At 34.4% G+C, this 14387-nt stretch overlaps 3 protein-coding genes and 1 pseudogene across 3 annotated transcripts; 2 read left to right on the top strand and 2 right to left on the bottom strand.

Moving 5' to 3' along the window:
• Nucleotides 1-828: 828 nt before the first annotated feature.
• Nucleotides 829-1130, bottom strand: LOC128034839 (cold shock protein 2-like; annotated as a pseudogene).
• Nucleotides 1131-2112: 982 nt separating this feature from the next.
• LOC105802900 (protoporphyrinogen oxidase 1, chloroplastic) lies at nt 2113-6079 on the top strand. The gene is made up of 9 exons (XM_012634806.2): nt 2113-2754; nt 2938-3123; nt 3257-3341; nt 3865-4012; nt 4082-4162; nt 4282-4453; nt 4950-5109; nt 5214-5317; nt 5598-6079. The coding sequence occupies exons 1-9, from the start codon at nt 2371-2373 to the stop codon at nt 5895-5897; spliced, it is 1620 nt and encodes a 539-aa protein (XP_012490260.1). The 5' UTR covers nt 2113-2370; the 3' UTR covers nt 5898-6079.
• Nucleotides 6080-8401: 2322 nt separating this feature from the next.
• On the top strand, nt 8402-9705 carry LOC105802902 (auxin-responsive protein IAA30). Its single transcript, XM_012634808.2, has 4 exons — nt 8402-8877; nt 8967-9160; nt 9261-9363; nt 9480-9705. Exons 1-4 carry the CDS (start codon nt 8720-8722, stop codon nt 9535-9537), a joined length of 513 nt encoding a protein of 170 aa, XP_012490262.1. The 5' UTR covers nt 8402-8719; the 3' UTR covers nt 9538-9705.
• A 396-nt stretch (nt 9706-10101) lies between these two features.
• LOC105802901 (chitinase 10) lies at nt 10102-11225 on the bottom strand. The gene is made up of 2 exons (XM_012634807.2): nt 10741-11225; nt 10102-10638 (listed from the first exon to the last, which is right to left on the bottom strand). Exons 1-2 carry the CDS (start codon nt 11199-11201, stop codon nt 10272-10274), a joined length of 828 nt encoding a protein of 275 aa, XP_012490261.1. The 5' UTR covers nt 11202-11225; the 3' UTR covers nt 10102-10271.
• Between the last annotated feature and the right edge of the window lie 3162 nt (nt 11226-14387).

A 14387-nucleotide genomic window follows, 5' to 3' on the forward strand; every position in this document is an offset into this window, starting at 1 on the left:
GACAGAAATTAAATTAAAAAAAATCTTTGATTTGTTTTATCTATAATGGTCATATTAGACTAACAAAAAAAAAGTAAACTATCAAAATAGTCACATTTGTTTGCCTCAAATTACATTTTAGTCACTTATGTTTGAAATGTTACGTTTTAGTCACATCATCGGGTTGTAACGTTTTAGTCACTAAGTCGTTAATTGTTGTTAACAATGTAACGGTAAGTTGACGTGGCACGTTAAATCATTATTTCAAATGAAAATTTTAGGTTAAATTATACAATTTGGTCCGTATATTTTTTCATTTTGAACAATTTAATTTTTTTTCCTTTTATGTTCTTTTAACTTTCTTTTTTTTTCTTCATTTTCCATTTTCTTCTGTTTCTCATTTTGTTTTCCTCCTTTCTCCATTTCTCTTAATGTAATTTTTCTATATTTTTCATTTGTTAAAACTAAACCCTATACTTTTATTTTTTGAACAATTTAATTTTTTTTCTTATTATTTATATGATATCTATATAAACACTTGATAACAGTGAGTTTTAACATCATTTTATTCTTCATTGTTGTTTTTTCCATCGATACTAATGTCCACCCTCACTGTAAGACTACTACGAAAGCACCCATTACAACTATTGCCAACTTCAAAATAAAAACAAATTGACTAAGAGAAATCGTTTTGCATAAATTGGAAAAAGAAAACATAAAAAGCAAACAATACGACAATAATGAAACCGAAAGAAACAGTAGCAGAAAAGGAAAAAGGAATTGATCGAAGAAATATGAATGACACATTTAAACCCTTCATTAAAATTAGCGGCTACTGCGAGGACACATTTAAGCACCGCCGCTGCCGCCATATCTGCCTCCACCACCATCGCCACCCTGCCTACATTCCCATGCTAAATGGCCTATCTCACCACACTTATAACATCCTCCACCACTTCCACCGTATCCGCCTCTCCTTCCCCCTCCACCGATCTGCCGCCGCCGCCACTGTGTCTGAATTTGAAGGAGCAACTAACAGGGTTGCCGTTGGGGCCAGTAACCTCAACAGCCTTGGGGTGACCTTCAAAAGACTCGACAACGTACTCGACCTCTTCACCATCAGCAAGGCTACGGTAACCCTCAGAACGGATGTTTTAACAAATGGAAAACATAGAAAAACTATGTTAAAAGAAATAGAGAAGGGAGGAAAACAAAGGGAGAAGTAGAAGAGAATGGAAAATTAAAAAAAGGAAAGTCAAAAGAACATAAAAGAATAAAATGCTCAAAAAAAATATAGGGACTAATTGTATAATATAACCTAAAAATTTCATTTGAAATTATGATTTAACGTGTCACATCAATTTACCGTTATACCGTTAACGATAATTAACGGTTCAGTAACTAAAATGTTACAACACGATAATGTAAGTGACTAAAACGTAACATTTTAAACATAAGTGACTAAAATATAACTTGAGGCAAACGAGGGTGACTATTTTAATAGTTTACCAAACAAAAAATGAGTTAATCAACATCGAGAGACATTAAGTTCTTGAACATTTAAAGTATACAGAATGAATTTAAAACAATAAGAAAAAAAATGAAATTTATTGTATTGGATTCTTTCATGTTTCAATTTTGCTATATTTTCGATCAAATTCAATTGATAAATTTGTTTTTTAGTTTTTAGGTGGAAGGGTTACAAAGAAAGAAAAACTATAAAATGATCAAATTACACTATATGTAAATGTTTAGGGTTAATTTTTTAAAATTAAGACTAAATTTACATAATGCATAAATATTTAGAATTAAAATTATTGTAATACCAATTTTAAAACTGACACATCGTGATTGTAAGAAAAGATAAAATTAAATAATTAAATTATATTTTATAAATTTTTATAAGTAAATAAGTAAAAAGAAATTTAGCAGAGTAAATAATATAGTTTACCCTTGTATCAATTCATTTTCATAATATAATAACTAAAAATCATTTCATCACGAGAAATTTTCGTTTTATCATTTTAAACGAGGCAGGGGAGAGTAAAACATTTTGAAGTGCTTAACTCAAATTATGAAAGCTGGTCAGATCTGATTAACAAGGAAAATTGAAAGTTATGATCGATCTTAACGTCGACTCGAGCACCACCAAATTCAACTTCTGAAAAAATCATTAACAACCACAGGACAAATTCCATAATACGTACGCCGGTACGCACAGAATTTGACTGATTACCAGCTCAGAGGTGCGAGTAATCACACTCGATATTTCCTCTTGAAGATAACACAATCTCGCCAACCTCCCTACTTTCAACTTTCAATCGCTAGTTATTTTAATTCCAGCGCCTTTTTCTTCCCATCCCTCTCGCTCGCCTGGCCCCACCACCAATCATGACGGCTCTAATCGACCTTTCTCTTCTCCGTTCCTCGCCCTCCGTTTCCCCTTTCTCCATACCCCACCACCAGCATCCGCCCCGCTTTCGTAAACCTTTCAAGCTCCGATGCTCCCTCGCCGAGGGTCCCACGATTTCCTCATCTAAAATCGACGGGGGAGAATCATCCATCGCGGATTGCGTCATCGTTGGAGGTGGTATCAGTGGACTTTGCATTGCTCAAGCTCTCGCCACCAAGCACCGTGACGTCGCTTCCAATGTGATTGTGACGGAGGCCAGAGACCGTGTTGGTGGCAACATCACTACCGTTGAGAGAGATGGATATCTGTGGGAAGAAGGCCCCAACAGTTTTCAGCCCTCCGATCCTATTCTAACCATGGCCGTAGGTTTCTCTTAACCTACATTTTCCCGAATTGCATTTTCGTAATTCTTTTCGTATTACTGTAATTAATTATGCGATTTGTTTTATATTTTGCTGCTCAATCGCACTTCATTAAACCAGGAATTTCAGGTCACTAATTATGTTAGTGTCCATATGAATGTGTATGTGTGTTTATTGTTGTAGGTGGATAGTGGATTGAAGGACGATTTGGTTTTAGGTGACCCTAATGCACCGCGATTTGTACTATGGGAGGGAAAACTAAGGCCTGTGCCCTCCAAGCCAACCGACTTGCCGTTTTTTGATTTGATGAGCATTGCTGGAAAACTTAGGGCTGGGTTCGGGGCTATTGGCATTCGGCCTCCTCCTCCGGTTTGTCCACTTTACTTTTCTTATAAGCTTTTTTCTTTCATTTGGTTATGCATCAAAAGTATAACGTTGTATATGCATAATGTTTGTATATATTGAAGGTTCTCATATAGCAGAATTTTGACAAAGGTGACAGGGTTATGAAGAATCGGTGGAGGAGTTTGTGCGCCGTAATCTTGGTGCTGAGGTTTTTGAACGCTTTATTGAACCATTTTGTTCAGGTGATGATTGATATCTTTATTCTCTATTATTTATTCTTTTTTTCAAGTTTTTTCTTGTAGGAAACATTTGTTATTTAATCACTTCTGCGCCGAGCGCCAATTATTATATTCTTTTCAGTCTAAATTACCTTGTCATCATGGCTTGTTAATTGTCCTTAATATCTACGGGCTCTACTGGTCCTTTCATATAAAAATATTTGGGACATTTCTCTGTTTTATTTGCATTGTTATCAGTTATCACATATATATTTGGGTTAGTTCCGTGGGGTCTTGTTTAGATGCATGTTGATTCCATTCTTTTTATGTGTTCACTTATCTGTAAAGATGTACTTAATATTTTGTTTTCTTAAGACATTTTCAACCAATAAGTTATACCCTCAGTTTATTACTGGTACAATAGTGAACCACCTTCAATTTAGCATTTTCTGATCAAGAAGTTCTTGAACCTAGGACTGATATTTAAGGTCTTGTTTTCTTTAACCACTTCTCAATTGTTATACTTGAAAAGTTGTTATTGCTGCAGGTGTTTATGCAGGGGATCCTTCAAAATTAAGCATGAAAGCAGCATTTGGAAGAGTATGGAAGCTAGAAGAGATTGGTGGCAGCATCATTGGTGGCACTTTCAAGACAATCCAGGAGAGAAATAAGACACCTAAGCCACCCAGAGACCCGTAATTTTGAATATACTGATGCTTCTTTCGTGATATTTATTTCCATCACCCTGAATAGTTATCTTGCAGGCGTCTGCCAAAACCGAAGGGCCAAACAGTTGGATCTTTTAGGAAGGGACTTACCATGCTGCCCGAGGCAATTGCTAACAGGTGGCCTTGTCTCTATAATAGCTATAGCCTCTGTAGTGGTTCTAAATTGTCAATATGCTTTTATGCCCATCTTTACATTTCAGGAATGAGGGTCCTAATTAGTTGTCTTGAGTTGGCAGTTTGGGTAGCAATGTAAAATTATCTTGGAAGCTTTCCAGTATTACCAAATTGGGCAATGGAGGGTATAACTTGCAATTTGAAACACCTGAAGGAATGGTATCTCTTCAGAGTAGAAGTGTTGTAATGACCATTCCATCCCATGTTGCCAGTAACTTGTTGCATCCTCTCTCGGTATGTTTCATATCTTCCTACTCCTTGCTAGACAACTTTTTATAGATGCTATTAGCATCTAGCATAGAGGATTCACTCATTTATGTTGCAATGTCTAGGATGCTAAATTATTAAAAAGCAAGTTCGTCTGCCTCTATCTATATAGTTCTTCTCCTAAATTTGACAGAGCACACTCTTGGCCAGGCTTGGACTACTGAATTGGGCGTCTTTTATGTGGTGTGTCAGTATGCTGAATGATTGAAGATATTCTACTTTGTGCAAGTCCACTTTCTTGAAAAATGTTCCATGTACTCTATGTTGTTTGTGGATCTGCTATACTTTCTTGGTATACTAGTAATGTGTATTCAATACCTAAAAGTAACTTTTCCCAACAAGGGAAAATGTCTGAAGGAAATTGTTCTCTAAAAGAGTTATTGAGGCCTTGTTCTTAACTAGTTTAGTTGACTTCAGAGTTTTACTATTATTTCTCTGATCCAGTTTTGTGTCCTCTTTGCAGGCTGCTGCTGCAGATGCATTATCCCAATTTTATTATCCTCCAGTTGCATCAGTCACAGTCTCCTATCCAAAAGAAGCCATTCGAAAAGAATGTTTGATTGATGGTGAACTTAAGGGGTTTGGCCAGTTGCACCCACGCAGCCAAGGAATCGAAACTTTAGGTAACTCCATTCTTCCTAAAGTAACATATCTAGTATCATACTGAATTTGTTTGCAGTAAAAGTTCGCTTTTAGAAATTTGATTGATTAACAAAACAACTTGCAGGGACGATATACAGTTCATCACTTTTCCCCAATCGAGCTCCATCTGGCAGGGTGTTGCTCTTGAACTACATAGGAGGAGCTACCAACACTGGAATTTTGTCCAAGGTAGACATCTTTTAAGATCTATAATTTGAGTTTTTGTTGAGGACAACACAATTTTGGATAAGGACAGAGATTGTGGTAGATGTAATCCCTCTAGAGGGTATTAAAGACCTGTATGATCATGGAATAATTACCCGGTCTGCCAGCAATCTTTAAATATAGGATGGTCAAGATTATTGAAGGTCCAAATTTTTTTCACTAACTATGATTTGTCACATGAACCTACAAATAATGTTTTCCATGATTTTGCATGATACTTACTGATGCTGTATTTTTCCTGCAGACTGAAGGGGAACTTGTAGAAGCAGTTGATCGTGATTTGAGAAAAATGCTTATAAATCCTAATGCAAAGGATCCTCTTGTTTTGGGTGTAAGAGTATGGCCAAAAGCCATTCCACAGTTCTTGGTTGGTCATTTGGATCTCCTTGATAGTGCAAAAATGGCTCTCAGGGATTCTGGGTTTCATGGACTATTTCTTGGGGGCAACTATGTATCTGGTGTGGCATTAGGTCGGTGTGTGGAAGGTGCTTACGAGGTTGCAGCTGAAGTGAAGGAATTCCTGTCACAATATGCATACAAATAATATTGAAATTCTTGTCAGGCTGCAAATGTAGAAGTCAGTTATTGGATAGTATCTCTTTAGCTAAAAAATTGGGTAGGGTTTTTTTTGTTAGTTCCTTGACCACTTTTTGGGGTTTTCATTAGAACTTCATATTTGTATATCATGTTGCAATATCATACTCGATAGCAGTGTTAATTTTCTCATCCCATGATCAGTACCGATACTAGGCATTTGAGGCATCACGTATCAAAACATTTCATCTTCCTAACATTCTCTTTTACCGTTGATCATACATGCTGTTTATCAAGGTTGCTCCTGTTCCTCTAGAAAGGGCTTGAGTTAGGGCTAATTGCTTTGATCAGTCAAGCTGACAGGTTCAATAGGTCATAATTGGTTCTTGAATAGCGGATTCTTGCTGCTGGTCTCTTCCGTTTCATGTAATCCTAACACCCAAGTCCCTTAATTGGGTTTAAACAACAAAATGGTACGTAACTTGTACTAGTTTTTTCAAATTGGTACTTAAATTATTTTGGTCAAAACTGGTATAAAATTATTCAACTGTTACTCATTTTACCTCAACTGTTAGTCCGGTTAGAAAATTTTTTTTATTACAACTTGTCACGTAGACTTTATTCATTTTACAGCATTTGTTTTAGTGTTGATTTTATCATATTTGCTTATATTTTTTTCTCATCAAACAATTTTTACCAAATTTTCTTACATTTTCTCATCTTCAAGCTTTAACTACTTCTATCATCTTCAAGCTTCCGGTCCTCTTCGTTCTTCACCAGATTCTTTCCTTATACAATGAGGTAGAAAACCCAAAATGATCTTTAATTAAAGAGAACGCATAAAAAAGAAGAAGTCAAATCTTCACTTCCATAGAGATTCCTAAAAAAGAAGAAGCAGTTTTTGAATAATGAAAAAGTAATTGAGATCAATTTGTAGATTTGTTCAACTAAAATTTTTGGCTCGTTTTCTTCTTCTCTTTCTTTTCTTTGTTTGAGCACCAAAAGCATTGCTATTTCTTTTGAATCGATTCATTATTGCTGTTTAACTCGATTCTTTTGAATAGATTCAAATGTCAATGCCATTTTAGTATCTAATCCTTTAATTCCATTAACATTTCAGTAACAAAAAAAAAAAAAACTTATAAAATGGAAACACCCCAAAACAAACGGTGAAGAAAGAAGAAGATTGAAAGTTTGAAGAAGGTAGAAGTAGTTGAAACTTGAAGATAATAAATGATGGAAGCTTTGTACAATGAAGCAATCAATTTTTTGTTAGTTGTTTGGTTGATGAGAAAATGTAAGATAAAAATTATTTGACAATAAGAAAATATAAGAAAATTTGGTAATACGTGGCAAGTTGTGATTGATTAATTTTTTTTTTCTAATGGTGCTAACAGTTAGATAAAATAGGTAACAATCTAATAGTTTAGATACTAATTTGAGAAAACTAATATAATTTAAGTATAATTTTGTTGTTTAATGTTTGTTCTTTTGGAAGCCGAATGAGGAGTCATTCTAAAATTATTGCCAAGAAGAACATGCCTTGTGTTTTATTTCTCACCCAAAGTTCCCTTCTGCATGGAAATTTCTAGTTAGGTTTTTAAGGAAAGCTTCATGTTTAGCCTGAGACTGGGCGGCAGATTTCTTTTTTTTTTCTTTTTATTTTTGGTCATCGCTCATGAAGCAAAGGCACCTAAACTTATTGACGCTTTAAAAACGGAGTAATAATTTCAAAATAAAAGTCATTGAAATTAAAAAATTATAGGGAAAAAACCAGGGAAGAAAAAGTTTTAGCGCAAACCCTAAAATGGGATAATGCCCTCACCCCGGCCTATCCTTGACAATTTTTGTATTCTGAAATATAAAGCAATAGCGACAATACTTGATTAAAAAACCCCCCACAAATTAACTGTAAATGAGGAAAAAAGTTTTTTTAAATAATATTAGAAATTTTAAAATTCGAATTTAGATGTCACTATTTCGTTGGCATGTTAAAAAACCTTTAGGTTCTAACAGTAGTGTGTTTAAAGGGACAGAAAACAAGTGCAGGGAACAGTAAAACAAAAGGTTTCCCATCCCATGGCCCTTCGAAGCTAACATGGATTTGGGCAAGAAATGGTGGGGGACATCAGCTTTTGCTTTTGGTGCAAGCCAATCTTTCTTGTTCCCCTTTTTCTTAGAGTTAATTATTAACGTGATAGATACACAACGATGATAACCAAACCTTTTGTTTTTAAGGTAAAACAAGAGTCCCCTTTCCACGTGGGGAAAAAGATTTTGTTTTAAAAAGAACAACAATTGGAGTTTGAATGCATAACTTCATCATGATATCTTTTAAATTCTGTTTTATGGAAAATATAAATAATAATTAAAATAATTATATAATAAATACTATTTTACCATATAAAATTACTAATATTTCAATTCAAATATGGTTTATCAAAAGAAAAATCAAACATTTATGCTATGAGGTGGTGACTAAATATAAATGCGGAAGGCTATAAAATTACCCGTGTGTTGTGCATGAACCCTTGAACTTGCACACAAGAGAAGCAAACGCAAAGCAGAACCCGCACATGGAGCCTCCTTGAATTAAACTCCCAAGAAACAAAAAGTTAAAATCATGAGATAAGACGTATACATGTCGGCTGCTCTGACGACATATCATCCCAACCATGGCCAGGAATATGAAAGAACTGCCTCTCTTGATTCTCTACCAATACTTACTACCACTGTTTTCCATTATATATCCAGTATTTCCTTCTCTTTCTGGTTATTTAAACCAAAGGTGGCGGCTTTTGTTCTTCGGTCTTCGTTCCCACATCTCAGAAAATGAGAAGGGCAATTAGTTATTGTTCATCTTCTATAGGGAGCAGCAACCACTTTGATTCCTCAAGCACTGCTACTGCTGCTTCTTCCTCCTCGCAGAGGGACCATAACACCGATCTTAGCCTTGGTCTTAGCATTTCAACCTCTCCTCTTTATGCAAGGTGCGTGTTTAGTTATTTACTCACCATCATCTTCAAAAGAAACACTACCATTTGTTTTGGGTAAATTGGTACGTATACATGTATATCAGGAAGCAAAGATCGCCAATAAAGCCGCTGCTAAGGCTGGAGCTTGCCGAACAAGATGAGTGCAACAGCGCTACTTTTTATGTCAAGGTTTACATGGAAGGAATTCCTATTGGTAGAAAAGTAGACCTGTTGGATCGCCGGAGTTACTGTGACCTGATAAAAACTCTTGAACATATGTTTAATACAAACCTCATATGTTAAGTTTCATCTTTCTACTTCTTTTGTTTCCTTCGTTAAAAAGGCAACAGCTGTTTTTTCTTTTCCCCCTGAACAAAAGTTTTGGCAAATCCATGCAGGGGCTGAGGCTGAGGTGAATGGTGATCATTTCGAGGAATATCATGTACTAACATATGAAGACAAGGAAGGGGATTGGATGATGGTTGGTGATGTTCCTTGGCAGTAAGTAAACAACATTTACATATGTCAAAATTCTGTTATATCTTATATATGGTGATGATGGTCATTCCTTATAGTACACCACAGCTGAAGCTGTTCAATCTATGCATGTACTGTAGGATGTTCTTGTCAGTTGTGAGGAGATTGAAGATAAGTAGATCAAGTGCTGAACTTTGATAAAAAAATTGTTTTTCTTTTCTTTTTGGTGGAGTGAAAATCAATAGGAGATGCGTAGGCAGAAAATATATGGTGAGATATGTTTAGGGTTTTTTCTAAAAAAAAATGTAACATGGACATACTAGAATGATTGAGTAACAAGCACCAGTCTTGTCTTTTGGTTGCAAATCTTTTATTGGTGATGGATTGTGATGTTTTAACTTAAGGAAAGCCTTTTAATATTCTTACCTATAAGTCTCTTGTGTACAATCTCTTCAATAGTATTTAGTATTTACAATAAAGTCTTCACTAGCTCAGTAGCTTGTTGTCCTTTGAATTGTCTTCTATTCCTCTCTCTTCAGCCCAATAGTCCACTTAGAAGGAATAGGCGAGTGAAGGCCTGGAAACTTTTAGTTCTTGAGCTGTGGCTGCACCAAATAAATTAGCTGATTCGAACGTCATTGTCAGTTTATGCTTTGACGTTTTCTTCTTATAACCATGCTATTTGCCTGCATGTTTCAGCCTTGATCATTAACGTCGGATTTTAGAATAATCTATTCATAAAATCTCACAGAGAATCAACCCTAAAACAAAACAAAAAGAAAATTCCATTGAGAAAAACCCTTTGCTCTTCCGTCAGAATAAACATTTACTATTATTATGGAAATTACAATTGTATCACAAGGTCACAACAAACAAGCACTGCCCTGTTTTATTATACAAGAAGAAAACAGAGGTAGGGAACCCCATTTTTGTTAAAACGGCTTTTGATTCGCACAGTCTAGGTTAGGCCCTGTATCAACTTTAAATAACTGAGCATATCTCTCAAAGAATCCAATTCTGTCATTTACACGTGCATCGTTGGGTATTCCACACTCCAACCCACCGTTGATTATGTTGGTTACCAACCCATATCCCGCCGTCCGATTAGCTGCCAAGTCGGCTTCCGTCGGGACATATTTACCAACCATGACATCGTGGCAAGACGGCTTTGGGCTCTGCTCCGTCATCCAGAACCAAAGCCCGGTTTTGAATGCGATCAAGGAGTTGTTGGCTACTATTTCTGGGTTCCTTAGCCCGTCAAAACCCACTGCCTTCCCAGCTGGTCCATAATTGTAATTCCTGTTATCAATAACACCAATCTATTCAGTTAAACCTTGCCTTGGCTTAATAGCTTCCAATAAAACACACGCGCAGTGCGCACACAAAATGCAATATCATTACCAGGATAGTTGAATGGGGCCTCTTCCATGGTATGATTTGCCAGGGTAGCAAGGCCATTGTGTGTTGGTAGAGTCACAGTAGTTGCTTTGAGGGTTGATTTCCTCTTTGAAGCACAAGCCCCAAGCGTATGGTCCGTCAGGTGCGGTGGCCCATCCGCCGGTGGTCTCGTGGGATATTTGAGCAAGAAAAGCTGCAATCTCACGCTTTCGGGTAGCTATATCCCCTGTGTTGCCAAAGCTTGGAAAGCATTTCGCGGCTTGAATAAAGAAGGTGTAATTGTAAAAGTTTCTTGCAGGGCATGCATTATCATCCTTGTGTAGAAATATGGAATTAAACAGATTTTCACTAATCAAATAAGAGATGGACGGAGGGGCTCTTCGAGCTTCGACTCCATTTGAACCAAAGAATAGTATACTAAAGCAAAAGAGCAATGAGAAGGAAATAAGAGAAGAGGATTCCATAATCGTTTTTGTTGTATGAACATGATGAAGGCAGCTCCTATTATTTATACACACTATACGTCCCATGTGAACATGCGGACAAGATGGAGGGGGTTATTAAACCCCATAAACAAGCCAGCCAGCCATGTCGAGCTTTTGACTTTGTTTTAAACTTAAAAAATAATAATCATTAAAATCATATTTTGACAAGTCAATGTCAATCCATTTGAGATGGTCGTAATATGTAAAGAGTTGACCCAATCACTTCCAGAGATAGGTTTGATGCAACTAATTATTCCTCCTTTCTCTATGTAGTGGAAATGTCCACATACGATGACTTTCTTCCCAGTTCCAGGTTGAGCATGTAAATGCTAGGGAAGCTTAATGTCTATTCATTACGTTTTCTAATATATCGTGAAATTAAAAGATGGGTAGCGGGAAACCTAATTCTGCCTAATTAACCCAAGTTAATGTAATCGGTAAAAGGGGTTGGGAGGACTCTGTCAAATGTATTCACAGTGTGATTCAACCAATTTTTTGGTGTTATATTGACTAGTACTGGAATCTATATTTTAAAAATAATTCGGTGGGAGTTTGGAATTAGTCGTTAATGATCACAGATTTTTTTTAAGTTACCATTCGTCAATTTGGGAGGGAAAAGAACAATACTTTGGAGAAAAAATAAAACCCCTAGTCGTTAAGATCTAAACTAAGAGCACGTTTGGTTCGCTGTATTGGAATAGATAGATTAGAGGCGTAATGGAATAGAGACGTAATAGCAAATCAATTGTTTGGTTGAATGTAATGGAATAGAGGCGTAATAGTAATCTTGTGTTTGGTTGAATGGAATAGAGTTGTAATAACATAATGGAAAAAAACTAAAATGACTAAAATACCCTTACCATAAATTTGTTTTGGTAAATAATTATTGTTATTGTTATTTAAATTTTAATAAGATTATTAATATCAATAATAAATAATTTAATCATATTTAAACATAATTATTATTAAATATATTATAATTAAAATATATAATTTAATAAAATTCTTAATAATCAATATTCTTATATAAATTTACTCAAATCATAATATATGATACTATAAAATATAAATTAACATAATTATTATTAAATATATTATAATTAAAATATATAATTTAATAAAATTCTTAATAATTAATATTCTTATATGAATTTACTCAAATCATAATATATGATACTATAAAAGATAATTTGAAATAATTAATATTAAATATATTTTAATTAAAATATATGATTTAATAAAATTTAAAATAATTATAACTAATAAATTATCTTATATGAATTTGTATAATTTAAAATAATTATTATTACATATAATTAATAATAATATATAATTTCATAAAATTCTTAATAATAAATTTTCTTATATGAATTTATACAATTTAAAATAATTCGGATCAATCACACCTTCATTACTAAAAAGTTACATTTGCTGCATTATAATTCGCAATCTGCTAAAATAGTTTATATACAAGATCCACCGCTTAAAAATATGGACTCTTCCTCGAGCATAACTAAGCTTGAATTTCATTAAATTACTTTCAAATTTTCATTAAATTACTTTCAAAGTTAAGGATCAACATTTAACTACAAATTTTGAGTTTGCTAGTTTACAAAATTGAATTATTTTGGGAATTTGTTTCGACTTGAACATCCTCGTCGAGTAACAATCGAACTTGAGAATCTTCGAAGTCGAGCGACCGGTTTTACTTGCTTTCTGAGCTTGATTTGGATCTAGTATATATTTGCTCGAGAAGAGATTTGCCTCGATGGACTGTCTCTTCATGTACTACAGTGAAGCTTCAGTAAATCATAATTTCACACACAAGTTATTAATTCATGCAATGCAAAATGTTTGAAAGCAGAATAAACCAAGAGGCGACCTATGTTACTGATGAAGTTCAACTCTTGGAACACAACATGTATGCACAAACATGCCAAAATCTATCATGGATTTATCGTGTCACAAACTATATAACACCTTAAATGCAATACGACATAGAAAAATAATAATAACACGACAAGAATGCCTGGATTGTACAAGTAACTTGCTATTCCGCTATGCAAGGGGCAAGAAGATGATAACAAAGAGAGAATAGGATGGAGTAAGTTAACCAAGTCCCGGTTTAGCTCAAAGTAAGTATAACAGGAAATATTGCTCACCATCTTCAGAGAAAACAAAGCAAGTCCCAATTATTTCTTCATATTCGGACTTTTCAGTTTCTTTATGTATACATAACATATTCAGACACTAGTGTGGAGGAATGGTCCTCCAAATATAGAGAAAACATAGAAAATTTTGGTAAATCCATGTCACGTCATGATCCACATCGACCTTGACCTTGATTTAAATAATATAGCAAGATTTGCAAAGTTAACAACTCACCGACTTCACTTTTTGTCTATGATTAATATTGGATTCATCGTATCCAGACCACGACATTCATAACAATCTGATCATCACAATATGATAAATCAAAGAAAAAGGGTTAAAACAACAATCAAACCTTGTTCAAAAGCGACAAAAAAATACCAAGAAATCAAGTAAGCAATATTTCCAAGCAAGAATATCGCTAAACAAATAATTAGAAGCTTACAATTACACACCAAAATCAAATTAAGTATTCATCTATGCGAGCTCCAATCAAAGAACAAAAACATATATAGGTTGATTTTATTAAGATTAATCATATTGCAAACTAAATGAATAAGCAAATGTAAGAAATTTTATATGATACAAATTATAAACTTGCCAAATTTTATATAAATATATAACACCATAAATCTTTGAAATGCAGATTGCCGAATCTAATGTTTATTAAATCCAACAAGTACAAAGCAAGTACATACATAATCTAAACACGATTTATCTAGATTAAGTTCTCCATAGTTAAAGCAATCACACGGATAGCTAGTATTATATATCTAGATGAAGATCTCTATCAACACATTAAAATTCCCTAATCCTCATAAGCTGACCAGTAAAAATATGAGAGCTTTCGTTTCATGAATTAACAAATATAAAATGAACATCGAGCAACAAAAACCAAAGGCAAAGCTTTCTTCTCGGGTTCTTAGTTTTTTTTAAAATATTTGTATCTGTCATATGTATTCAAGATACTGCAAAACAAACAAAATAAATTTTCAGAAGAATAGTTGAAAAAAT

The sequence above is a fragment of the Gossypium raimondii genome, chromosome 11, assembly GCF_025698545.1.
Source record: "Gossypium raimondii isolate GPD5lz chromosome 11, ASM2569854v1, whole genome shotgun sequence".
Lineage (NCBI taxonomy): Eukaryota > Viridiplantae > Streptophyta > Magnoliopsida > Malvales > Malvaceae > Gossypium > Gossypium raimondii.